Here is a 25,679-nt window from a genome sequence, read left to right on the forward strand (position 1 = left end):
ACGCAGATACAGCTGTAAATGCAACATAACCAGCTCAGATGACCAGCTCGTGCTGCCGGAGCAGCTCCTGGCCCCAGTCGCCCCCCAAGACGCGGCCCCGCGCTCCCAGAGAGGGCAGGGACAGGCACCGGTGGCAGCAAGGCGTCGGCAGGGCACACGAGCCACGGCACACTTTCTACCCCAGTTCCACTATGGCCAGACCAACACACACGAGAGCACATCACCACCTCGCAGCAGCAGGACTGCCGAGCTCTTGCTTCGGCTGCTGCAGGAAAGCCTGAGTATCATCAGGAAAAAGGGAAGGCAAGCCAGAAGATTTAGCAGCTTTTAAAAGGAGACAACCTCGGCTTTACTTCATCAGCAGCCACAATCCCTTCCTCCACAAACCACCTTACCTTTCCAAGGTCATCTCCTGGGGAGGCAAGCTACAGCCAGGACCAGCTCCTCTGTGTTCCACATCCCAACTGGCAGCTCCCATCCCACCACACCAACATCTCCTTCTCCAGGACAAACCCCCTCAAATTTGAGCTCTCCCCTGCACTGCCAGGAGCCTCAGAAGAGATTGGGAGTTAACGGGAACCAGCTGCTTGGATCTTCCCCCTCTTCACACCTACCAGCTGGTTTGATCTCCTACAGGTAGTGAGGAGCGATCCAGTGGGACAGAAACAAGCAGGAGTGCTGGTGGGATTAAATAATTCCCATGGCAAAACACATTTTTATTAGGCGCCAGAGAGAAAGTGGGTACCGAGCGGGTTATCACAAAAGCAGAGCTCCAGGCCCAGCTGAAGAAGGTGTTCTGCTGAGGCGCAGAGAGCACGGAGCCTGAAGCTGCCTTCCCACCCCGGAGACCCCCCGACTGCTCCTCGGGCTGGCAGAGGTACGGGGCCACCAGAGCTTCCGCAGCATCAGGCGAGCGCTCCTAGGCCGCACCTGCGCTAATAAAGCAGATGTAGCTTTTAGAATGAGATACGTAACACTTCGTAAAGATCCTAATGAGGACAGGGCATCTCAGGTACAACTACCTCAGGCTGCTTGAGGTGAACAATTATAAAGCATGAAAGTTAATCTTGCTGGGATATAAACGATGGCATTTGCCATGTAACTAATATTTCATAATGCTAGCCAGCCTGTTACAGCTACGGCAAGGTAGCAGGGACCTGAGCGTGCCTGCGAGAAGCTTCTAATGACTTTGGTGGGATGAGCCGAGGCAACAGCCCGCAGATGAGCCGGCTCCTGGGGCGGCCCGGTGGCTGGTGAGCGTGTGGCGTGGGCTCCACGGTGCTTCGGAGATGACTCAGGGAAAACCAGACTGAGCTGAGACCACAAAATATGCCAAGGTTTGGAGCGGAGGTAATTATTATTTACTTTTTAAATTTTAAATCGTAGTTCTGAAGTTATTTCTGATCCCACTTTAGAGACTGCTTTATCATAAAGCATAGCTAGAGAAAAAACCCTAGTGCAACGATTTCAGCTGTTGCAGGAGAAGTTGCAGTGTAGCAGATGGGAGCCCCTCCAAACCTCCGCAAGCGCCAGCCCCGGCGCGCCGTGCTAAGCCCACGCCGTTACTGCTGGGCTCGCTCCTGCCGACTGCCCGGTCTTTCCCCGTAAGGTCACCCCGCTACGAGTTTCTGCCCTGTAGTTCTGCACCGCACGCTCTCCCTCTTCCCCGCTTCGCCATACAAATATTTGAGTTAACTCGCCCCAGGGCGCGTTACAGCCCGCGGCGGTCGGAAGAGCTCGTCTTCCCGAGCAACGCGGGAGCTGGGAATGGCGGGCCTGCCTATTCCACCATCTACCCCGGCCGGCTTGGGCCAGCTGCAAACATCAGTCGTTACCGACCGTTTCTTTTTCTGTATCACTGCTAAAGATACCGAAGAGCACTGAGCCATGCATAGCTGCCTGGAAAACCCCCCAAAATATCCTGATTAGATGGGGATTATGTCTGGACAATTATTTTAATGTATCAATCATTTTTAAATTCATTTACTATCAGCCTCATTAAGTGACATTAACACAAATTTTCATCCTTGATCAAATTTAAAACCTCATCAAAAAGAGGCTTGGTTTGAGGTTTCTTTTCCAAGAAACCCGTTCCCCAGAGCTCCCCCCGTAACTGGGGACGTCCGACAGCAGCGGGGGCTGCTGGCACGTGCCCGGCTGCGCGCGGGTTGGGCAGCACAGACCTGGCTCTTGGCAGCTGGGTGCTGCCCAGGCGACCTTCCCATCCCCGCCACCGCAGCACAGTGATGAACTGGCTGTCCCGTAAGCTGCTGGGAAGCCACCCGGCTTTAAACCCTCGTGGACCGCGTGCCGTACTAACCTCTTCCTGATTTTACTTAGGGCTGATTTTAGAAAACGATGTATTTACTTGTGTTGTCCTGTTTCATAATCCAAAGTATGAGCAGAATGGTAGTTTTGTAATCTCCCCCAATCTTTCTGAAATATAGTAATAAAAAAGAGTGGTTGGGAGAATCTCATATTTAATATACTTGGGATGAAAATTATCTGGTTCTGGTTATCTAGAAATGGCCATCCTTAAAATTTCGAGATCAGCGCATAAGCAGTTTTCTAGCCACTCTAATATGCACAGAACACAACTGAAATTATACACGCACACATTTTTAAACATGAATGTTTACTAACATAAATAGTGTTTTATAACAAAAGGCACAGATTTTCAACTATAAACAATGGAAAAATATTTACAATTTGCACATACATAATCAAACAGCAAGTGCACAATTGGTCACTTCAGATCTTCCTTTCTATATTTTGAGATTTAGTTCCTTCCAAGCAAGTAATTGAATCAGTTCTGCAATGTCCAAATTTTTTTTCCACAAAAAACGCTACCAATGCCAGATAAGAGAGTTTACTAAAATGAATAATTTAGCAGCACAAGTTTTCAAATGGAGACAGTGTTGCTAACTTCTTCATATTGGATAATAAAATAAGGGTAGCTCTGATCATCATTAAAAATGACAAAAATCTGAGGCTCAAAGTAATTGTCCACACAAGAGTCATAGAGGTCGCTGGTAATGCTGCCGGGGTTCACCGGTGGAGGTCTCCTCATGGTGTGGTTACCCACCGTGTACCTTCCTGTCAGTACTTTTGCCAGGAACATGTAATGAACTCCTTTGGGTGACCTTTTGGAAAAGTTATGGGAATAGCTTGCCTTTCTGGCAAAGTAACTGCCCTGTCCAAACATGGTGGCATGCTTCCCACAGACGCGCGGGTCGAAGTTGTGCTTGCAAATTCCATCCACCACATCCTGGGAGGTGCCATGGAACAAATGCCTTTCGTTCATTATCCTGTCAAGCCCAGTCATTTTTTTGGACATATATTCCTTTTTCCTGGAATAGAAAACGGAAAGTGAAGATGAGTATTCGTTGCAGATCTGCAAGGGAAAAGCAGTTTTCATTACAGCTCTTAAAGTATCAGTATTATCCTCTGGAATAGTAGAGCTGTAAGAGGAGATATGAAAACATTTCTGTATGGATAGCAGAGTGGGACTTCCACTTTCAAGTAAAGCTTTTGTGTGAAATAAGTATTTTTGGAAGGTCCTGAGCTGATACTGCTGGAGGCAGAGCTCTCTCACCTGCACAGCAGCAAAGGCAGAGCAGCTTGAGAAGTGCCTGCCTATCTTTGCCTGTATTTCACCTTGGGTGCAGAAGGAAATCTTCCTCAGAGGGAAAACAAGGGCTGTGCAAAAATTAAATCCCTCTACAGCTTCAGAAGAGGCCATGGAAAGGAATTACTGAGAGATGGGGTGGGTGAAGATGCGCTACACCAGCATGAATACTGTAAGAAAGTCAGTCTCTGCTCACACAGCCCATCCCTCGACTTCTCCTGAGATTCTGCATTTCTTGAGAAGGGAGAGAGAATCCACAAATCTGATCTCATGTCAGCTACGAGGTGGTCACTGCGGGGTAACTTTCAGGCACAGCACCTTTGGTTTGAATGGGACCGGCTGACAGAGGAGTTCACTGTAAGGCCCTGGGTCGCCACGTTCTGGGGCACCAAGGCACTCATGGCTATCTTCGATACAGAGGTTATTTGATGAAAACTATGCCTGCTAATTTGGCTTGAAAGTGAACTGAAAGATTTTTCAACTAGATATCCTAGATTTATTTTGAGGTTTCTGTGAAGATACGTTTTACAGAAGTTATCAGTAGATAGTACATTAAACCTCTTACACAGGAAGTTTCACGGTAAGATATTTTTCAGTATTTTTCAGATAAAGTTGTTCAATTGAAGATGCTCCTTTTCTTCAGAAAATCTGGAGTTTATGTATTCTACTTAATGATCAATTTATATTTTGCAACCCAAATTACATATTTTAAGGTATTTTTCCACTATTGCAGAAGAATGGTATTTGCATTATCTTACCTTTTGTATTTCTCCCAAAGAAACTGATTTTGCACTCTCAGAATTTTCAAAATTTTATATTTGGTCTCCGGCACAGTCTTGTGAAACAGGTTATAAATGGTTCTATAGCTTTTATCTTCCTTCAGAACAGGCACTTGGATGAAGTCCTGAGATGGATCCATGCTAATCCAGGTTTCAGGATAGAAGTTTGGAGAGGTAACAGCAGCTGGAGCATGTGAGGAAGCTGGTTCAGCTGATGGAGAGGGTACTGGAGAGTTGCCACCTAAGGTCCTAGTTGGGGAAGGAGAAAAAGGTTGTGCTTAAACATTCACAAACAGCAGAGCTTCTAATCACATTTATTTCATCATTATGTATCTTAAGCAATTGCTGCTCTTCAGTGCTGTTAACAATTTACGTATCTTTAATGCTTGTTTAAAACAAGCATGCCAGCTATTTCTGCTATTTTAATAACTCCTCCATCCATACAAACTAATAACAAAATCTTGACTTTCAGGGATGCTCTTCCACGTAAGGAAATCTTACTGCTTGGTAGTGCTTAAGAGCCTACTATCGTCATTATTCACATTCTGGAGTGGGGTTATAAACTACAGACAGGCAGAACGCTGCCAAAGACAATTATTTTGTATGTTAGCTATAAACTATTTGTGATTTTAATATACAGAATAAGAGAAGATGAATAACGTGGCAACATTTGACCTAATTTCCTTAGAATACAATGAGTAGAAACAAATACTTTCTTGTACAGTATGAACAATGAATAACCCCAACTAAGAACATTTTATAGGCAAAACTTGCAGATATTTCACTGCCATTATGTAGAAGAGGAGATGCTATGTTTTCAGTACTACCCAGTATCGTGGTGAGGAAGGCTCTCTTATTTTCATTTGCACAGACCAGATGTAGATTTGCATTTGCAGTTGCTTATTTTCATGCGACAGACCAGCCCCTCCGCTTGGGAATGCTGCCAGGTAAGAAGTCAGGAAGGGGTGAAGGAGGGGAGCTGCTGCCTGTAACGGCCGTGGCAGGAAAGCAGCACAGATACCAGAAAAAGAACAGACACCGGTAAAATCCAGTTAAGGGCACCAACTGTGGTGTGGCGAGACTTTGTTCTTAATAAATACCTGCACCTCTGTGGAATTTTTCACACTCTTGAAGCTGCTAAATTTAGATAAAGAGTGTGGCATTTGTGGCTTATGCTCACCTGATTATAATCTGAACAAGCAAGCCTTACTCAACTGAATAATCCTTACTTATTGGAGTTCTCCCACTTACGTCAATGAAAATACTTTGAACATGTAAAGCTTACAGGTTCAGGCTCTGGTTTTCACACTTTAAGTACACAGCTCTTCAGTGCCTGCAACCTGGTGAGGTTCCCTTTCAGTTGCAAGAATATATGGAACTATCTCAAAACTTCACCAGATGAGTATTTTACCAAAGTATTTTTATAGGAAAAGCTGCTGCTGACTCCAGGACCAACCCACAATGAATGCAAACGGGTAAGGTGCCCTCAAAAGTATGCAGCTCTTGTTAGGAAAGACTACGAAGTCAGAGGTACCCACTGCCTGGCTGGGAAGACACAAGGTGAATCTTCTCTCTAAACCCCACAGACGACCTTAAATTAAATTTCATTAAATTAAAGTTTAATGAACATTAAAGTTCATGAAATTTCTCAGGTCACTTGTGTTCTGATAACATATCACTGCCAAAGCATAAGGAGATAACCTGTTCTAACTAGGAGGAAATGGGGAACGTGAAGCCTTTGTGTATTCATGTTGGGCAAGCTGAGGTTTGACAACATCCAAGGCCAAATCCTGCCTCCCTGCATGTACGCAACTGGATTACGCACACAGGAGGGACAGGAAAACTCGATTCCCTACGCCGTCTTTGTAAAAAGAAAGTTTACTGGAGAACAAACAAACTCTCAAAGCTTTGCTAAAGGCAAAGCCATTTCCTCCAGTGACTCTTCAGGAATCAATCTTCTTTTGTTCAGGCATGATGCTGCCTGAAAAGCCACGTAATCGTGACTTCTGCACCCAGCCAATCTGCTCTCAAGGTACCGAAACACAATCACAGAGCAACTTCTGATTGTCCTTGCTCGTTAGACTGCTTTTCTCTGCAGCGCCAACATAATTATCTAGATAAATAAGAATGCTGCTGCTATTCACATCTTACCTACAGAAATGTCAATTAAGGTTGCCTTTCAGAATGTTTAACGCTAGCGATATATGAGCCTGAATGAACTGCGTGTGATTTTTTGTGTGACCCAGAAATAACTTAATGTGATTTCCTGATTGCAGGTTGAGCTTTTCAGGTCTAGAAAAAAAGTTGGGGGGAAGAGTCTATTTTTAACTTGATACATTTGATTTGGGTCAGAGAGACAGTAAACTGTACCACCACTCACACTTTTCAGAGCAGACATACTCTTTAAAAAAGCGTTCATGTGGCTTTCACCTGCTGCTCGAAGCTAAAAAGAGACCTCACTTTATTTGCATGGATTTGACTCCAACTCAAAATTCTCACTGCTTGTTAATCGTTTAACAGAAACCCCAAAGATGGATTTTTCTAAGAAGGATTATTAAAATAGCAGTCTGCAATATTACAGTGTGCATTTTTTTTTTCCTCCTAAAGTCAATGGGTAAAAATATTACTGTAGAACTTCATTCACTCACAGTTGGACTGGAAGACCAAGCACAGTTTAACAATAAGTTATGGATTAATGAGTAAGACATCAAACACAATAAAAACACTGCAATCCTTTGGTGTACTTTGTTCATTTCTTCTGACTAGTGTAAATTATTTGTAAACATTTATTATACAAGGGAAGCCATTAAAAAGTCAACATTTGTCAACCACTGTCACCCACTTCCCACAGTTTCTATTCAAGTATTCTTTCCCAATTTTATAACCGATTTAAGCAGGTAGTGGGGGGAAATAAAAAATCTCAGGTAGCGTTGTGTGGTAAGTGGAGGCAAATACTGACTTCTTAAGGATAGTTTCCATAATTATTTAAAATATTCTTTCATTCTCTGCTAAGAATTGGTGGATTTTTAAGTAAGCATTGCAAAATCTTTACGTAAAGAAAATAAAAGAACGAGGTTTACTGCAGAACAACAGAAATTTCAGAGCTTAGTTTATAGATTTGGTAGCTGGCATGCATAGTTATGGTCATGCCCTCATGACTGTGGAACCCTCAAGGGTCTGCTAAAATTAGTGGAAATTGCATAATTTTAGCATATCTCAAAAGTATAGACTTACACTGTAGTAAAATAGGCACTGGTAGCAAAACATCAGGCGAATACCTGAAATCTTTATTTTTCATTAAGATGATAATCAGAATTGCTATAACCAGAAAGCCCACGCTTGGTCTTTTTACCTGCATCCTCCCAGTATCGCTTTAATAATTTTGGGTTTCCTTCCTGTAAAACCGTATCTAAAAATGCTTCTACCAACCACATGTTTTGAAGCTCTGACCAAATTCACATTCACCTCGCAATTAGATGCGGTAACAACTCTGCAAGCTAATGAGCATTCTAGCCCTACTGCAGCAGTTAAAGCTCCTTTGATTGGCCCAGCATGCCAAGCTGCCAGTCAGACTAATGACTTCCACCGCTTTGCTAACAGGACAATATGTTCCTAACTACTGAAGTTGGACAATAACGTTTCCAGCTGTGCTGGTGAGATCACAAAAATGGCATTTTTATGAGCTGTAATCAAAAATTACTACAATGCAACACCTTCCTCGCTCTGCCTTTGACGGGCGAGTGTGTTCACCCCCAGTTGAGATGACAATAAAAACAAGGCATGCTCTAATTGTGCTTGAAAATTATAAAATGTTTTTGAATGCTCATTTTTATGGGACCTAGAACTGATAGCCTGGCAATCACTATAGCTGGTGAGATGCTGAAAACTGGACAATACTTTAGCAAACTTGAAGTACATCTGTGCTTCTGATGTTCTGCAATCCACAAGGTGCATTATAACCTTTAAATAACAAACACAGGCTAGCAGTAAGGAGTTCCCCAGATAATATTTATCTTAAAAAGTGGCAAGCGAGAGCTGTCAACATGACTAAGATTTTTTACTATTTCTTCTGATTTTTGTGATGCCTGTTCCCTTGTCACATCTTAAGGAATATAATTCTTAGGGACAGAACAACATGATGAACAAATGCAAAGTTTCCATTTTGCTGGAATACATACTGTAGAAATGGCATCAGCACAACGCATGAGCGAAGAAGGGGCCTCCTCTTGATTTCTCTTCTGAAACACGCATTTTGCTGGAATCCATCTTTGATGTTTAAGATATACTGATTATGCCAGGTAACAAACCGAACCTCTTTCAGACCCCGGCAGCTGGCTTCTTCTATCAATCTTACAACAGGCTGTTTCAAGAAAATTAAGAAAACAAAACCATATACATGATAAATTACATGTTCAAAAATTAATATTTTTGCCAGAGACCTCAAAGAATCCCTCTCTCTATTCCCTTCCCCTCTCCTCTCTTTCCCATGCTCTGAGGCACAAGTACATTTAGACTGCTGAAAAATGTTCTGTTACCTGTTTGTAAGATCTGCTAACAAGGCAGGTTTCACAACTTTCCTACGTAATTGGTGCTGGCGCTATCATGTTTTTACATGTCAAATGTTATTCCCCATATCTAACCTAAAATTCCCTTGCCACAAATTACTTACTATTTGTCTTTGCCTGCTGAAAGTGAAAAGCAGAAGTCTGCTGTAGAACAATCTTTTATATATTAATATATTCTAATCTTTTTTTTTTTCTTTTCTACGCTAGAGAAACCCAGTTCATTTAACCTCTCCTCGCGGGTCAAACATCCTAAATTTCTTGGGTTTTGTGGTGCTTTCTTCCAGACTCTCTCCAGGTCTTGCATTTTTTTTTCATTTGCAAAGCCCCAAACTGTGTAAGGTGCTCTCTGCCTTAAGCTTCCCACCACACTTATAAAGTCAGCAGGACACATGAAAAAGATGAACATGATCTATTTACACTGGTGGAGGTATTTCTGGTACTGCCAAAATTGTAAGACACTGATGAGGTTTTATTCAAAATATTATGTACAGCTCTGGCCAGCCAAAGATGAGCTCTTAACTACCACAGGTATTTAAAAGGCTTACCAGAAAGCTTACTTGAATGAATAGAAGTATTCTGGCTTTGTCTAGCACAATCCTGTTTGACAGTGGATATGACTTCTGTGCCTATAACTGGGGTCAAAGAGTTGGAAGAGAGAAGGCCTATTTAAAACCTGATATGGAAAACTGTGGCTGTTACAGACCAAAGGGCAGTGGTGACACTAGAACGAATGTGCATAAACCATCGGTGAACAGATTTAAGCTAGACATTTAGGAAAAGGTCCCTAAGGAGCAGGGGCTGGCAGCTGTGGGACCGTCCAGCTGCCGCGGTGTACAGTGCAGCCTACAAGACAGCAAAGGGCTGGATCCAGTGACTCTGGAGGCTCACGTCCTGCACTGCATCATCTCTGGGGACAGGTAAATAAACTAAAAACTGAAAAGCTAAATGGCAGTGGTGTTAAGGCTGCAGAAAGCTGTCCCCTCTGTCCTAAAACCAGATTTCTAGGGATTAGAAAGGACTTTCTTGGCACTGACATGGGCCAGTTTGCTCTCAAATTTGACAATTTGGTCAGCCTTTGCGTCTCCAATGTTTTCAGGGATAATTCAAGGTGCAGTCCAGCAGAGCAGAGGTTTCCTTTTATTGCTTTTTCAGTTCAACACTGACCCTTCCTCAACAATAACTCTCAGTAACTTTACCCAATGTTCAAGGAGGAAACAGACTAAAAATGTATATATCGTTTATAGTACATACTGTACACAGAGTTTCGGGTTACAACCCAAAAGCAGGATTCTGGAACACGTTAAATACCTCAGAATATTCTCTCCAGCCAAAGTGGTCCCTGCAGAAGTATTTCCAGACCGTGTAGTAGTTGGAGCTGGAGCTGGGGCAGGAAGGTGTGGACAGCCGCCGCATTTGGTCAAACTCAACAGTTTCATATAATTTCATAACATTCAAATCCACCCAAAACTCATGTCCCCTGGAAAGAAGAAGAAAACCAAAGAATTCTCACCTTTTGTAATCCATTTTAAAAAGATGATTCAGAGATAACAAAACAGTCAGAACTACAGTTGGCATAGTCTTCCTCAGAGATACCCTCGGTCTGGCTGTGCTCATGTCATACAACCCTGTGACCATGAGGATGTCCCATGAGAGTGAAGCGGGCACAACACAGGAGCAAGCACACAGAGCTGTGAGGGCAAAGGAACTCTTCAAAAACATGGTCTTCAGCAAAGACAGACAAAAATTCAAACCCAGCAGTCTTCCCAGGCCAGTGGCATTTATTCAGTATGCATGAATGGTACAAAAATCAATATACATATCCTTGACATTTTGAGCATACTAAGTAAATACATCACACAGCCATATTTGATGAAGCAGCCACATACTATTCAAAAGGTTATTCTTGTGAAAGTTAGCGCTTCAGGGAAGAAAAGAAAATGTAAATGGCTCCAGATGAGGAGCATCTGCTGCCAATCCACCAGAGAGTTCAAGTATCTTTCATCACGTGCAGCAGAAGAGAACTAGCATAATATGAAAAGGAAACATGATTTCATAATTATGGAGCCTACACTGAGGAATACTGGCTTTTCTCGAGTAGCTATATTGCTGCCACAAAAATCAATGCTAATATGAAACTTCAGGTAAAGTGACTGGCGCTTTCAAAAGGACCTAACAACAACAGGGGGCTACAGATAAAGAACCAGAGTATACCCTTCATCTAAAGGAGAAAATAAAAGTGCATTTCCTCTACACTTTATGAAGTCATCTTTAACAGTGACTGTGGAATGGCTCAGCAAACTGTTTCTAACGCTGTTTCATTAGTCAGTGTTAGAGACAGCAAATTAAACAAAATTCTTAAGTAAAGCACGGAGTTCTAAAGCTCTGCTGATCATTACACAATCACTGGTTTATTAGCAATCAAGAACTTAGGGAATTCATAGAAATTGAAAGAAATCACAGTAATATTCATTCCCTACAAAAGTAACTTTTTTAGAACTGGGATTAACATATTTCCAAAATAATGCTGTTTACATAATTAGTTTTCTACTTTTATAATCTCTTTACAAATTGTCAGTTTAGTGCTATTCATTAACAGTTACTAATCTTTGGCAACTGGAAATGCAGCTTTTGAGACTATATAAAATATTTTCTTTGAATTCTTAACAGTAAACATAAATCAAGCTGATACTTGAAATCTACAGTTTACTTTTAAAACTTTGGCACATTAATACCACAGACACCAAAGTACTATATCTGAAATTTGCCACATCAAGTGACAGCTTTTCTAAACATCTCTATGATTTTATGAATACAGATTTGCTTGAGAATAGCTGTAATTTTGCTAGCTATTTCACACTCTTACTGGTACAGTTGCTGAAGAGTTTTATTATACTACTTTCACAGAAAACTACTGAAGAGTTCCCACTTTAAAAAATGATGATCAGCTGGAATGATCCTTCATTTCTCAATAGGAGGTACAGGTGCGTAGCTCTTCTTAGTGTTTATCATCATCAGTTAATTGCATTTGGGTCTGTGAAGTGCTAAGCACAGTTTGAAGTATTAAGCGCTTTCCTGACATAGACAAGAAGACAATGTGTCTGTTCCTACGGGCTCGCAATCAGGGGATCTGATCCACTGCTGTTTGGGTACATTTAAATTGCTCTCTTTGTTTTCCATAAGCGTTCATAAAGACTTAAACAAAAAACATAGAGTAGTCCCAGAAGTCAAATCGAGTATCTTAAAAATGCAACTCCCTGAGCTACTTTAGAATTCTTTGGACACAAAAATCATTCTTTTTGCAATTTCCCCAGCACCCCCAGACCAAGCCCCAACCAGCACGGGTTTTGTCCGACTCATTTCGGGGACAGTTCACCCCAAGGGCAGCTGTCCCTGCCGCAGCAGACCTGCCTGCGCCGCAGCGGACCTGCCTGCAGTAGGAACGGCTCCAGCCAGCTTTCTTCCCCTTTACGCTGAGAACTTGCTACCGAAAAGGAACACCTTGCTGGTTCCCTGCACATGGTTCTCTAAAGCCTGTCATAGAACCACACTAATTAAGATGAAAATTTTGTCAAGACACCACTATCACACCAAGTCCATAGAAGGTTTAACAGTGTGTTCCCTACTTGCGTCAACGGCATACAAAATCATTACGGTTCGAGTATGAGTACAGGAGGAAACCAGCTATTCTGCGTAGGAGGTGTATTTTAATAACCCGCGTCTTCCCACCCAAGCTGCAGCCCACCACGAGAAGCTGGATACAGTAATTAAAGCTGACCTTCCACAGCCCACTGCAGCAGTGGCTAGTGCATGGGCACCCACACGGCTCAAGAAATCACATATAACACTAGCACGACAAGACAAACATCAGATACAAGTAATACAAGACAGATCTAGTCAGAAAGAAAACTAACGCTAAGCAAAATAAATGACCAGTACAAAGGGACTGAAAGTAAATGTAAGGCTTAAAAAAAATACACACACTTTCTGGAATGAAAAAACTAGTAACAGATCACCCCACCTTCCTGGTATGTAGTCATTTTGTTCCATAACAACAAGCTACAATCTACTTCATTTGAAAACAATGTGTGAAATCATGAAGACATCATCTCGCTGAAATATCAAGCTGCGTTATTATTTAGAGTATTTGCAAGCAGCACCATAAACATGATTTTCTCAGTTAATTTCTTCATGCATATATTTTTAATGCTGCTTTAGGGACATTTGCTTTTTCTTATCAAAACATAGTCTTACAATTCTGAATTTCAGTGCCTAATAAAGCTGTCATTTTTGCAAAAAGCACGTTTAGCAATTCATATTGCTTATATTATCCTTTTGGTGTGAGGAGTTGGACTCGCTGTTTTGGGGTTACGTTGCACCTACAAACCCAAGTCCTGAATCAAGACCCCCAGATACTGTGCTGCATGTTGTATGGAACAAATACCCCAAAAGATATTTCTCAATACAAAACCTCACAATTGGAGCATTCATTCTCACTTTGATCTCTTTTCAAGTCAAATGCCATAACACGGTTCTCCCTCCTCCAAAGATCTGTGACCTCCAAGAAAGTGCGAAAAAATGGAAAACCTTTTCTTTATGAGTAAATTATTTTCTTCTAAAAGTGGTAAAACCCAGAGGATTATTTAATTTTATTATAATTTTGTATGTTGCATGTGTTATAGTGAAAACTGATAATCAAAAAATGTTTGCAGTAGTTCTATGCTAATGCAGTGCAAAGTAAAGAGAATCTGAAAACCAATATACGCTCTAAACACGATAAAGATTATCCACTAGCATGATGAACTCTTTTAAAAGTAATCACATACTGATTAATATCCTCAAAAGATAAAGGTCTGTAAAATTTTGAACACTGGAAAACAAATTCCACAGGCATTTGAAACATGGCTGGCTTCTGATACATGACTTAGGTATCAATGGGTTTAACTGGGTTAAAATACAGTCTCCAACAGACACACATAGCTCTGTAGCAAAGCAAGGAGAATCAAAGTAATGCAATGGGAGGGACCCTGTGGAAGGAAAAACATTTTTCGAGATGAACACAGTATGAGACTGCTTTTCCTCATGCTTTTATTGCAGAGCAAGCAGGTCTTCAGGATGAACTCCTAAAACTCCGGGTTGACAGTGCACATGCAAAAAAGGGTACTGGTGTGCAGACATCTTCTAACTGCAAAGCAGGTGGGGAACTGGAGGGTTTTTACATGGCTTTCTACTAGTAGTGCTGCAACAACAGGAAAGCTTCACATACAATTCCAGTAAAACAAATTGCGGGAAGTTTTTTCCTACAACAAACAAAATCTGTGCACAGCTAAGTGCGCATCTACATATCTCATAAGACTCTGTTTAAGATTTATAAAGCTGACAGCTAATGCCAGCTTACAGTGAAAATAGCTTCTCTGAAAGCTAAACATTTTTCTGCGAAACCTTTCTAGAACATGCCAAATTATTTCTCAGTACTGAAAAATGTAATGATTGTCTGCTGTTTGGAATTTTTTACATTTTTATAGCTCACTGCTTCTGCCTCTTGTCTATCACATTCCCCTCCCCTGTAAGCAAACTGAGAAGGACAGGATGGCCGTCGCTCATCGACATATGCTGACAATTTGCTGTAACAAGAACCCAGGCATCAAGCACCGAAACAGCCAATTACCACCCCTTCAAACATTCTTCTTGAAAGCCTATGTATGATACAACACATTAAGTGTTCTTGTTTTCCCATTCCTAAATAGAACTGCTCCGTCTGTCTGACTGTAAAGGTCACAGCGTTGCGGAGTGACCCACCTTTTGGTGCGTGCCCGTGACACAGAGAGCAGAGCTCTCAAAGCTCCCGGGCACCGAGCACTGGCTTTCAGCTTGTTTAATACAAATCCATCGCTCTTCAGTTAAAGATGGGGACACTGGCTCTGTGCAGTTGCTACCTGCGTTTACTCACAGTTTCTCTCAGAGTAAGACCTGCAGCTCAGAACCCAAAAAAGCACTCTCTAATTATTTCTTGAAGAAAAAATGTGGTCAAGAAGTTTCTTGGTAAGGTATCCTCTATCCGTTTTCCTTAGCTGTGAATAGGGAAAGGTTCAGCAGTTTCAGGATGTAACACAGCAGAATCTTCCTGAAACTCAAAACTTCTGTTAAATTAGGGATGCTTTAAAAATGGTATTTTTATTTTTCAAGTTGGTAAAGTGTTTAGAATGCTACTTCCCATTAATTTTAACAGAAGATTAAGTAGCGAAAATACATAAACACCCTGAAATCCACACAACAGTGCTTTATTTTTTTCCCTGAATACTTTAGCTAAAAACTTTGAAACTCCACACACATTTTCTACCTAACAATAAATTATTCAGAATAACACTGCATTATTGTATACAGCTGAGAATTTTAGACAAATGCCTTTATTTAAATGACTGCATCTGAAAAACACACTATGTGCCCAAAGCCTACCTGATTTTTCTTTTCCTAATTATAACATTGGGAATAAGGAAAGATAGTCTTTTGCAAAAAAAAAAAAAGAAAAAAAAATATTACTATATACACACACACACTATATATATATTATAATACACTATATTATATTAAACATAAAATATATATTACTCCAATGCTCATTTACATTCTTTAACAGTGTATTTCTCTATTTGGAAGTATTAACTTTTCCAAATTACAACATTTACTGGCTTTTAAGCTCTGAAATCCTAAAATATATTTAGCAAAGTTGTTTAATAATAGCTCTTCAGTTAAAGCACTTCCTCTGTATATTAAAAAGCCTATTACCGGCTTACATAATGCAAAGCCATGAAAAAAAAAATGAATTGTGATTACAGCAAGTGATTGTGTGATTACATTCCTGGCTTCGGCTTTAAGACACCAATGATGAAAGCAAATGTGACAACTGTACTTCTCAACTGCCTGAGGCCTAAATATAGGCGAAAGACCCCAAATTTAGGGTTCAATAACAGTAAGGATGCGAGATGCTCAAGGTTACGTCTGATATGTTCTTTAGCATAACACCACCCTATGTTCAGTACAGCATAATGATTTACTACTTCTGAGTACAGCATACACTATCTAAAGTAAAGGGTATCCTCCATGACGAATAGATTATGGATAACATATAGATTGGGAGAGGGAAAACCCAACAATAAACCAGCACACATCGCCTTGTTTTGTGCCCTGAAGGGAGCATGACAGAACACATAACACATCACAAGCCCGTGACTGCGCAGCTAACTGCCCCGCCGGGAGATGCTCACATACAATGGCGATGAAACACTTGGGTACTATGATGATGACAGAGGCAGAGCAAACACACAAAACCAGCAATTAAAATCCTTTCTTGTGTGCCCAGGTGAAACAGACCCATCCCAACGCTTCCTCTGCACCGTCTCCAAAAGACAAGCTCCATGAATGGGGTCCATCACTCTCTATACTTTTCTCGGGCAGTTTGTGTTAAGGAAAAGAAGTTTGTAGCTAAAATATTTAAAAAAACAATCTAGCATTGTTACTCACGGACTTTCAAGTGTCTACCTGGAAATACCACTCTGGAGAAGAGCGGGAAGATGATGGAGGCATTTGTCAGATGTTTTAGAAAGCAGGAAATTTATTCAAATACCTTTGTGGGGCAAAGCGTTACCCCCACTGCCTCTTTGCATCATGCAGCAGGAACAGCCTTCAGTACTGCTTGAAACCAGTAATAAAAACAATGCTGTCTTTTTCTACAGAAAAAATTATTAACCCTCTCTACAAACGCCACAAAACTTTGCCTCGTCTTGCTTCTGAGGTAGAAAATTACTATCCCCATTTTTCCTCAGGAAAGACAGATGCAGAGAGAGACTAAAACAGACTCCAAAGTCCCACAGAGAATCTCCGACAGAGGTGGGAACAGAGATTTCTTAAGAACTTCTCTTCACTGATGAACCAAACAAAGGTCTCTGTTTATAAAATAAAGCAGTTCAATGGAATTATTTGTACCGGAAGAATAAGCATACTGAACTCTCTTAAGAATATGGCACACAACCCCAAATTTGGTGCTGTACAACAGCACAGTTCAAAATAAAATTCAAGCATGAGTGATCTCAATAGCAGAACCTGGTTCCCAAATAAGTTACATTTTCTCTGTACCCTAACTATAAAAAAATACTACAAAGACATAATCTCTTCAGGATGCTGAACTGAGTAGGTACCTCGACTAGCAAGTTACAACACTGAAGTCTTTTGTGAGATGAATGTAGCCTGCTAAAATAAGGATATTTGGGCTCCCTCTTCCTTGCATTCTTCTGAAGAACTTCGGTCTAATCTGTGAATTTTCTGTGCTCTCTCCATTCAGTAAGACAAATGTTCGCTAGATGTTATGTACAAATAGATGACTAGGAGAAATATTTTTTGTAAATGCTATGAAAATGCATGTGGTTTCGAACTCTTCTCCTAAGTTCAGTTACATGTCATGAGTCTTACCGCAAGCAGGGTTCAGAAAAAAAAGAAACCTAGCGATCAACAAAGGTCTGTACAGGAAATGAAACTCAGTTCCCATCAGAACAGCTGTGATACAAAGCAAGACTGAGAGTTAAACACCACTTAGATGATGAAACTGTTGATTTCTCTCTATGACTAAACCAGTTCCTCTCTGCAATAGCAACAACCTGAGAGCCACTCAGGGGAACAAATGAGCTTAAAAGAGCCAAACAGGTATGAAAACTTTTTGTACTTATGGTTGAAAGATTAGTCAAATCGAACTCAGCAACTGTAGGAAATCTAAGTCAGGCATTTACACTTTCTGGTGACCCAAAATCAGCAATATTTCATCTTATTTGTAGAAAACAGTTGTTTGAAGTTGCAGGCTGTAGTCCAGCTTAGGGTGAGGGACCAAGTGTTTGAACTCCACTGTATGACACTGAACTTCACTTAAAGTACATCCTCTTAGTAAGATCTTTCTTTTTAAGCAGAGGTACTGGTAGTTTGAAATAGAAACATCAGATGTTGGACAACAGCAGCCAAAATTTGCTCCCATCGAAACCAATACCGATTCCATAGGAAGTAACAGTAAGCAAGGGCCCAGGTAACACTCACGAAGGGACACTCTTCAAACAGCTCTTCACAATACAGCAATTAAAATGCAGCCAAATCCTAGTTGTCGCTATAAGGAGTGTGAAGGAAAACAGGAACCTTCCCTCACAGAAGCCATACTTAGCACCAGGGCAAGAACAAAAACAAGCTGGTAAACACAATCCCGCAGTCTTGATCTTATCAGCACCTCATCATTCTTAAACTGAAGAGAGGGGCAGCAGGTGACAGGGCAGGAAATTAGTTTCATATTTTACTTAATTTGTTCCCTCACCATGTCACACTGCTTCTCTCTGCTGTGACTGTAAGCCATGCAGGAGGTGTACAGTGAGAAAGATTCAGAAAAGAGAAAGGCGCTACATAAAGATTTACCTCTACACTTAAAGAGCTCCATCATCAGAGAAAAAAAAAAAAAAAAAATCTATCAATATAGTAGTAGCTTTACTGCTTTTCCTATATTTATTTTTTAAAAAATTGGAAAGGCAGGTTTTCTTGTCTTTACAACTGGTGACTGGGGGTGCTTGAAAAGCAATCTTCTGCAGTTTTCACAGTGAGAGGGTCTAGCCTGACTTGCATGTTTGTAAATCTGAAACAGCTGCTGGGATACTGGTCCAGATATATATACAGCTTAGATTAAAGTCTGGCCCAAGATCTTTTCTAGCAGGGGGTGGGGGATGGGGAGAAAAATCCACCAAGCTCTCTCACACACAAATACCATCTCTGGATCGGGGAGTCATTGAGGCATGACAGCTGAGAAGCATGGTTGTTCTGTTCTGCTCTTCCCAAGAAACACACTGTTGGCCACTTTTGGACATGAGGTACTGGGTTAAAATGGTCCTTCGGTGTGAATTACCATTAAGTTCTAAAAATCTGTAGCAATGAGGGTGTCAAACACATTCAAATCTTCCACGGATTACTGCATGTACCATATTTCATAATTCAAATCCAAGTTGCATCTTCTATTTGCAGTAGAGGATAAACATGGATGCCCTTATCTGAGGTAGATTGCTGGTTTCAAAGGTCTCCTACCCACACCAGATGAGGTGCTTTGCATAGAGTTTTGTTCGTTAGTTTTAATGTTTATACCGGTGGATGTTCTGGAGACAGCACAAGCACAGCTCTGAGTGGCAACAGAGCTGATCTAGGACAGGGGTTTCATGTCACGAGAGAGGCATTTGCTTTCACAAAGCTGCAATATGAATACTTTCTAAAGCACTTTGATGAAGTCTAAAGTCCATTTTTCAAAAATGTTCAGCACGGACATGCCTGCTGCTTTTTTTTTTTTAATCCAATCTCAGGACTTAAAATGCTTCTGAGACTCGTGATAAATAATGAAATAGCACCAGTTTCATCCATGCTTCATGTAAGATGGTCATATACAAGTCAAACTCACGAGTGACCACCAATTCTGGACGTTTCAGTTTCTGATGTTCCACCCAATGTTTCATGTCACACCCTCCACATGGAGCTTCCCAAAAAAAGGACTCCTTTATACATTTGACTAAAAGTACCAAATTTTGCAATTATTACTCAGCTCAAATCCCTACCAATTTCAACACATTCCTGTACCACCTAGGAAGGAACTTCATGATCACTGCTCTTGCTAAGCAAATAATTGTAACAGACTCTTTCTGTTCCTCATCCTTACCCAAACGGGCAGGCAGACAATGCTACAACACTGTGCCTGCTGGAATACCTGTAAGCAACTCTTCTGAGCAATCTGTTTCACCAATTATAAATCTTTGTTTCAGAAAGGACTGTTTTATTACGGTAAGCACACAGGGAACAGACTGACCTCAACCCGAAGCCAGGTGACAGCTGTTTCCAAACTGTAATCTGTTTATTGACGTGAAACAAGAAAAGGGATATATGAGTGATTGCCGATTCCTATAGCAGCTCAGCATAACACTTCTAACTTCCCTAGATTTGTGCAGCTAGAAGCCAATTAGTTTTATTTCATATGTAAATAATACTATAAAGTGGAGCAAATAGGAATTCATTGAAGCGTACTATTATAAAGCACAAGGCAAACACATCTAAAATCACTTCACATGCTTTTTATTTAGAGTCTCTGTCTTGCATTCCTTCTAGCAAGGAATTAAAAGAAGTCCAAAACCATTCAGCTGTGTACATTCAAGAAACACCACGCACAAAATCGCCAGGCACAGTGAATTTCAGCTGTTTTCTCATCTCCGGTGTTATCAATAACACATGAGTTATCTCGTACACTGTGGCAGCTGTGCAGATCAGAAAGATAACTTCCTAAATTTAACTATTCAATTGGTCAGACAACATGCCGAAGTCTGTGAACAACTGGAATGCTTCCACTGCGCTTTATATGATTTTAAAATCATATAAGCATATTCTAGCAGCATCAGAGAAACAAGTTATCCCATGAACACAAGAACAAAGGAAAACTAGTTTCCTTGACATTATTTTTCTCCTTACCTTTCCTTCCCAGGTGACTCCATACACCCATTGACAACCCCATTGGGGAACACACAGTATCTACTCTGACTTCATCCAAGAGCCATGCATGTACACTGAGTAATTAGTCAACAGCTCCCAGGCAGAATATGTGCCATTGGAGGTCCGCCTGCTTTTCCCGGACTTTGGCCTTTCTCTTCTAGCTAGAAGGAGCCATTTCATAAAACTTACAGAAATTACTGGGGGGGGGGGGAGAAAAGAAACCAAAGCAACTATGAGAAGGTGATGTTTCACCTGAGTTGGGGTATGCCAGGGTACACGTAGTTGAACAGACGCTGCTGTTCCCATGGCACACAGGGATGTCTCTTTGCCAGGAGAAGGGGTGGAATTTTCAGCCAAAGAGGGGGAACTGGTGGGTCAGGAACTGCAGGGTTGTTTTAAACAAATCCTCCTATAATCAGTAATCATGTTGCTTATTTTGAAAAACAACATATGCATGAGTGGACAGGTGTGTATGTGTTGGGGGGAAACCTGCTCAGTTCTGCAGCCAAGTATTTCCCCTTACTGAAGAGCACCTTAAAATACCCCAGCTTGGGTACTCTCATGCTGGAGAGCAGTACTTGGCATTGTTCTCTCAAATACCTGGCTGCAAGCTGGAACTTCTCCAGGGCCTCTCCTCACATGTATGAGGAAAACTAAGTGCTGCTAAGTATTTTAACCTGCTTGAATTCATATTCCCCCATTTGTTTAGATAGCTTGGTATTTGGCTCTAAATACTTGATAGACTTAAGAAAGCAAAAATATAAACAAGTTATGATAAAGTTTTATATTCAGTTTGAGGGCAAACTGCAATGAGTATCTGAGGCAGTCATATTACAAAGAAGTAACTAAACAAGGTTTACCACTTCTCCTGCTTTAAGATCATGTTTCCTTAGGTGGAAGACAACAGCTGAATGTATATTTTCCATTACTCATCTCAGTAACATTGAGATGAAGAAGCTATTTATATAAATCTTACTTGAAGAACATAATATTTGAATTTAGAGCTCATTCTCTAATTGAGCCAATAGCCCAACACTTTCTTGAACACCCCAACTTTCTTGGAGCAGCACACAACGGCAATATTATGCATGCAGACTGTAATGAGGACTTACTACGCCATATAAACTGTGTTTTAAACAAAGGAAAATAAACAACTACCACCCACTGGTTGTCAGGCTGGCTTCTGCACAGCCTTTCTTGGACATGCAAACTGCTGAACAGACATTTCCTTGTTGTATGCAATCTGTATAGATAGGCCTGTAAAGCTAGTCTGACCACAAGAGATTAATAGCTTTAGCCAAATAATGTGGTAACCATGTGAACGATGAGCTGTTCTAGCATGTTTGCGAGCCTCTCAGCAACGTTCAACACGCTGCTATCTGCATCTTGTTGCCAGGAGACACAACATCGCCCAGGAACATAAGGGAAGCCAGGTTGCAGTGACCACCAGTGAACTCCATGAAGAGTCACACCGAGTCCAAGCAGTCCACATCGAAAGCTTTAGCAGGTTCTTCTGATACCAGATGATGTTGCATAAGAAGAAATTGGTGACAATACATAGTAAAACATTTACCCCCCACTTCAAAATCTAATTCAAAACCATGTTAAGTCTAAGTTTTAATGCATATCAGATTCAATGTTTGAAATCAGATGCTCTAGTCTTAAAAAAAGTTTCACTCCTAGGTTCTCGCTGATACTTGTCCACAAACATGAAGCTCTGCCAAGGGATGAAATACATACAAGAGTTAAAGAACTTGCCTATTTGTCATTCCATGGTAAGTGGATATCATAAATTTACAAGTCATTCAACCTTGCATTGGGGCATGATTTTGTAGCACTGACTGAAGCAAAAGTCTTCACAACGTCTTTTAAGAGAAGGAAGAAGAGTACAGGCTATAGAATTAGCAGCTCGAAACAGAATTTATTTAGAAAATACTGCTGTTTAAAATAATTTTAGTCTCAGTAGACTACTTTTACCTGAAGAAAACAGTTAGGCAGACTCTCACTGGGTAGCCAGTTCAACTCCACGAGATGAAGTCTAGTTTGTATTCAAAGAATCTGCCTCCACTTTGACAACAGAGTTTCACGCTGACTGCAGAACCAGCAGCAGAGCTCTGACCCAGCACACCTGGGTTTTCTGAGATCACGCTGTCTCTCTGACTTCATTCACAGTCAACAGAATGTCATGTGTCTGGCAACACGCGCAGTAAGTTTCTTCCCGACCAGTTCAGACAGACAGAAACTGTGTGTACCAAGAGACCAAAATACCCACTAGACTGGAAACCTGCAAAGTAAGTGTAAAGGCGGACAACGCCATTCAGCCAATTTTACAGGCTGGAGATGACTAAGCAATTATAAAGCATTGTTTCTTTTAAAATTAATCATTCTTAACTTCATCACTGAGAATATGTAGTTCATGTGTGTAGCAATGGATTTTGTGATACAGGCTTCAAAAAGAAAACTTTTTGCTCATTTGCACAAAACTCAAATTTAGATTACTTGCATGGGCTTATCTTATTTCTACATTTGCTGGTTTGTTTTCAGAAATCATTTAAAATACTTGGAGAAAATGGAAGTTTCTCTCTTGTAAAAATACAGCAAATTTTATCTGCTGTGCAGTTACAAGATTTTTTTAAATTTTTAAACAGACTGGCATATTTTTTCCAGACAATTCTATAAAATTATTATTCCCTATAACATAGAATTCTTATTTCCTACTTAACTTCCATTTTCAGTGTGGGGTATCTATATTCTGGTATTGTGTTCAGTAATAAGGATGAATCCGTAGGCTGATGGAGCCTGAGTTTTAGTGCCTAATCCAACATCCAGTTAGGTGAAAGTAAAGACTCACATTGACTTTAAGCATTAGATTGGGTCTCTGATGCCTAACGAGAAATCTCAGCATAGTAAACGAAAATTAAAACATTAAGGAAGAAGGGATATACTTCTTCAGGAAGTGGAAGGAAGAAAAGGCAGTGAGAACAAATCCACAAGAACTCAGATGGCAAAGGCAATTTGAAGTTTTTACTACGCAACTACAGAAGTGTCGCTTTGAACTGACTGTGACTAGAATGAATTGCACCGGACTTACAGGTTATGGCAGGGCAGATAAGATAGGAGAAATTTGCATTGTATGTTTCCTCCAGGGGAAAAAAAAAAAAAAAAAAAAGCAGTCTACACCCTGCACTCAAATACAGGCTATATAAATTTGATGAACTTGTAAACATCAGCACTCCCCACTACTATTCAAAATAGAACCTGCATTATAAAAGTTGAAGAAATTTCGTTTTAGATCTCAGGGTGCAGGATCAAGCCTAAATTGGTAACATAACCAGGGAAACTTAAAAGCTGCTTTCTAATTTCAGAAAATGAGCAGATAAACACTACGATGTATAAAGGAAACAAAAACTTCTAATAACTGGTTTAACATTTTTAGATGACGACTTAAGTAGATGACCAGCATTTCTGAAGGTATTGCTCAGGTTGTTCACAGTGAATTAGCTGAAACATCACCACGTATTAGCAACTATATGAAATTTCCAGTCAAAGGACTTAACACAGTACCTATCTGATTTGCTTAGAATGTAATTATGAAAACTGTGCTTGGAGTGCATAAAGTCAATCTGGATTCACAGTGACAGAAAGAAACTGCTGTATCATTCCCCTTTCAGTCGCTTCAAAGGCTCATTTGTGCTGCCACTTTTTCTAATACAGAGAAAAGACTAATTCGGAACGTCAAGGACAAGTACAATGTTAGACAACAGTCTCTGTCAACCCTCTCAATTTCTACAGAGCTGAAGTTTTCTTATTTCACACACTTCAAGTCCTTCAGCTTCAAAGAATACTTTCCAGATGATAAATAGCAGCTTTAATAGGCGTGCAAGAACCTTCTGTTGTGGCAAACTTCTTGGATATTATTCTGGTAACATCATCACAGGGTTTATAAAACACTTGTATACAAAACATCAGGAAAAAAGAATGCACATTCTGTTATATTTCTGCACCGCTGCTCAGTTAAGCACCCTTGGCTTTGCTAGTAAGGGAGTAAATTCAGTTACCTACCGATATTTCACTTTGATCCTATCATTGTCAGGGTTGCAGTAGAGTCTTTCCAGATGCTCCTGGGAATCATTGGTCACACTTTGCCAGCTCTGGGTTGCTGTCCTTCTCACTTGCCAATGATAAGGCAAGACTGTGTGATGTTTGGGACAATCATTGCCATAAACACAAGTGCCCTGGAGAAAATCCACACAGATTTCTATTCCATCTTCCTGATGGGTGTGATATTGCAGCTGGTTCAAGAGCTCAAATACCAGATCAAGAGAAGCTTCTTCACTTTTATCCTGGAATATCCCAGCACTGAATTTATTGCTTGGGCTCAAATTGTATTGCATCGGACAGCTGTTCTCTTGGAATAAGCCAGATGTGTAGCTTTCCAGAATCTTGTCTGGGAACAAAGGACAAGCTGCAGCATCAGTAGCGGTTGGGTGCAAAGGATGATCCTGGAATGATTCATTACTATTATCAGCAGCAGTTCCAGGAGTAGTTTCTGGTGAGAAGCCTTGCTCTCCTGACTGGACATCCTGCTCAGGATGCCCAGAAGAAGGACAAGCTACTGGCAACTGACTCTGCACATCTGGAGCTGCTGGCATCAGCACAGTCACATTACTTTCTGGTTGGGGACAAGAAGTACCGAGGTCCAGAGTCTTTTTCACAGCAGGTTCACATAAATCACTATGACCGCCACTTTGGCCTCGAGGCACAAAGACCCTATCCAAGGTCCCGGCTCCCAGCAAACTGGTAAAGATTGGCCGCAAAGCCCGGAGAGTTTCTGTGTCCAGTCTCTTCTGCACTTGCTGCTTCTTCTTGAAGCAAGGCTTCACTGGTGGTATCTTTTCAGTCAGTCTTATCTGAGGAGGAAAGTCCTCCGAAGGAGGGCACTTCATTCCTGGGCAGTGAGCCTGCTGCACAGCACGCGCTGGCTTTGGTTCAGTGTCCATCGGACACAGAGTTTGCTCTCTCCAAATCACTTTCAAATGTCCCAGAGCCTCACAAGAATCAATCTAGGGCAGAAAGGAAAACAAGACAGTTAATCTCTCTAATTGCTCATGGTTGACACGAACAAGATCACCCCTGGAGAGGATTTCGAGCCAGCAACAGCAAACTCCT

General features: G+C 41.0%; 1 protein-coding gene across 6 annotated transcripts in view; it reads right to left on the reverse strand.

The window, feature by feature from the left end:
- Nucleotides 1-2,672: 2,672 nt before the first annotated feature.
- The window catches only part of TIPARP (TCDD inducible poly(ADP-ribose) polymerase), a 42,033-nt gene continuing 19,026 nt past the window's right edge, over nt 2,673-25,679 (reverse strand). For all 6 annotated transcript variants that reach the window (XM_082320818.1, XM_082320817.1, XM_082320819.1 and 3 more), the window contains 5 exons: nt 24,573-25,573; nt 10,281-10,449; nt 8,586-8,767; nt 4,387-4,656; nt 2,673-3,350 (listed from right to left, as the gene is read on the reverse strand). In XM_082320818.1, coding sequence (XP_082176944.1) covers nt 2,903-3,350; nt 4,387-4,656; nt 8,586-8,767; nt 10,281-10,449; nt 24,573-25,510 — 2,007 coding nt within the window. In that variant the 5' untranslated portion in view covers nt 25,511-25,573 and the 3' untranslated portion in view covers nt 2,673-2,902. The remainder of the gene's footprint in view (nt 3,351-4,386; nt 4,657-8,585; nt 8,768-10,280; nt 10,450-24,572; nt 25,574-25,679) is intronic.

Source organism: Platalea leucorodia (assembly GCF_965183815.1).
Source record: "Platalea leucorodia genome assembly, chromosome: 8".
NCBI classification, from domain to species: domain Eukaryota; kingdom Metazoa; phylum Chordata; class Aves; order Pelecaniformes; family Threskiornithidae; genus Platalea; species Platalea leucorodia.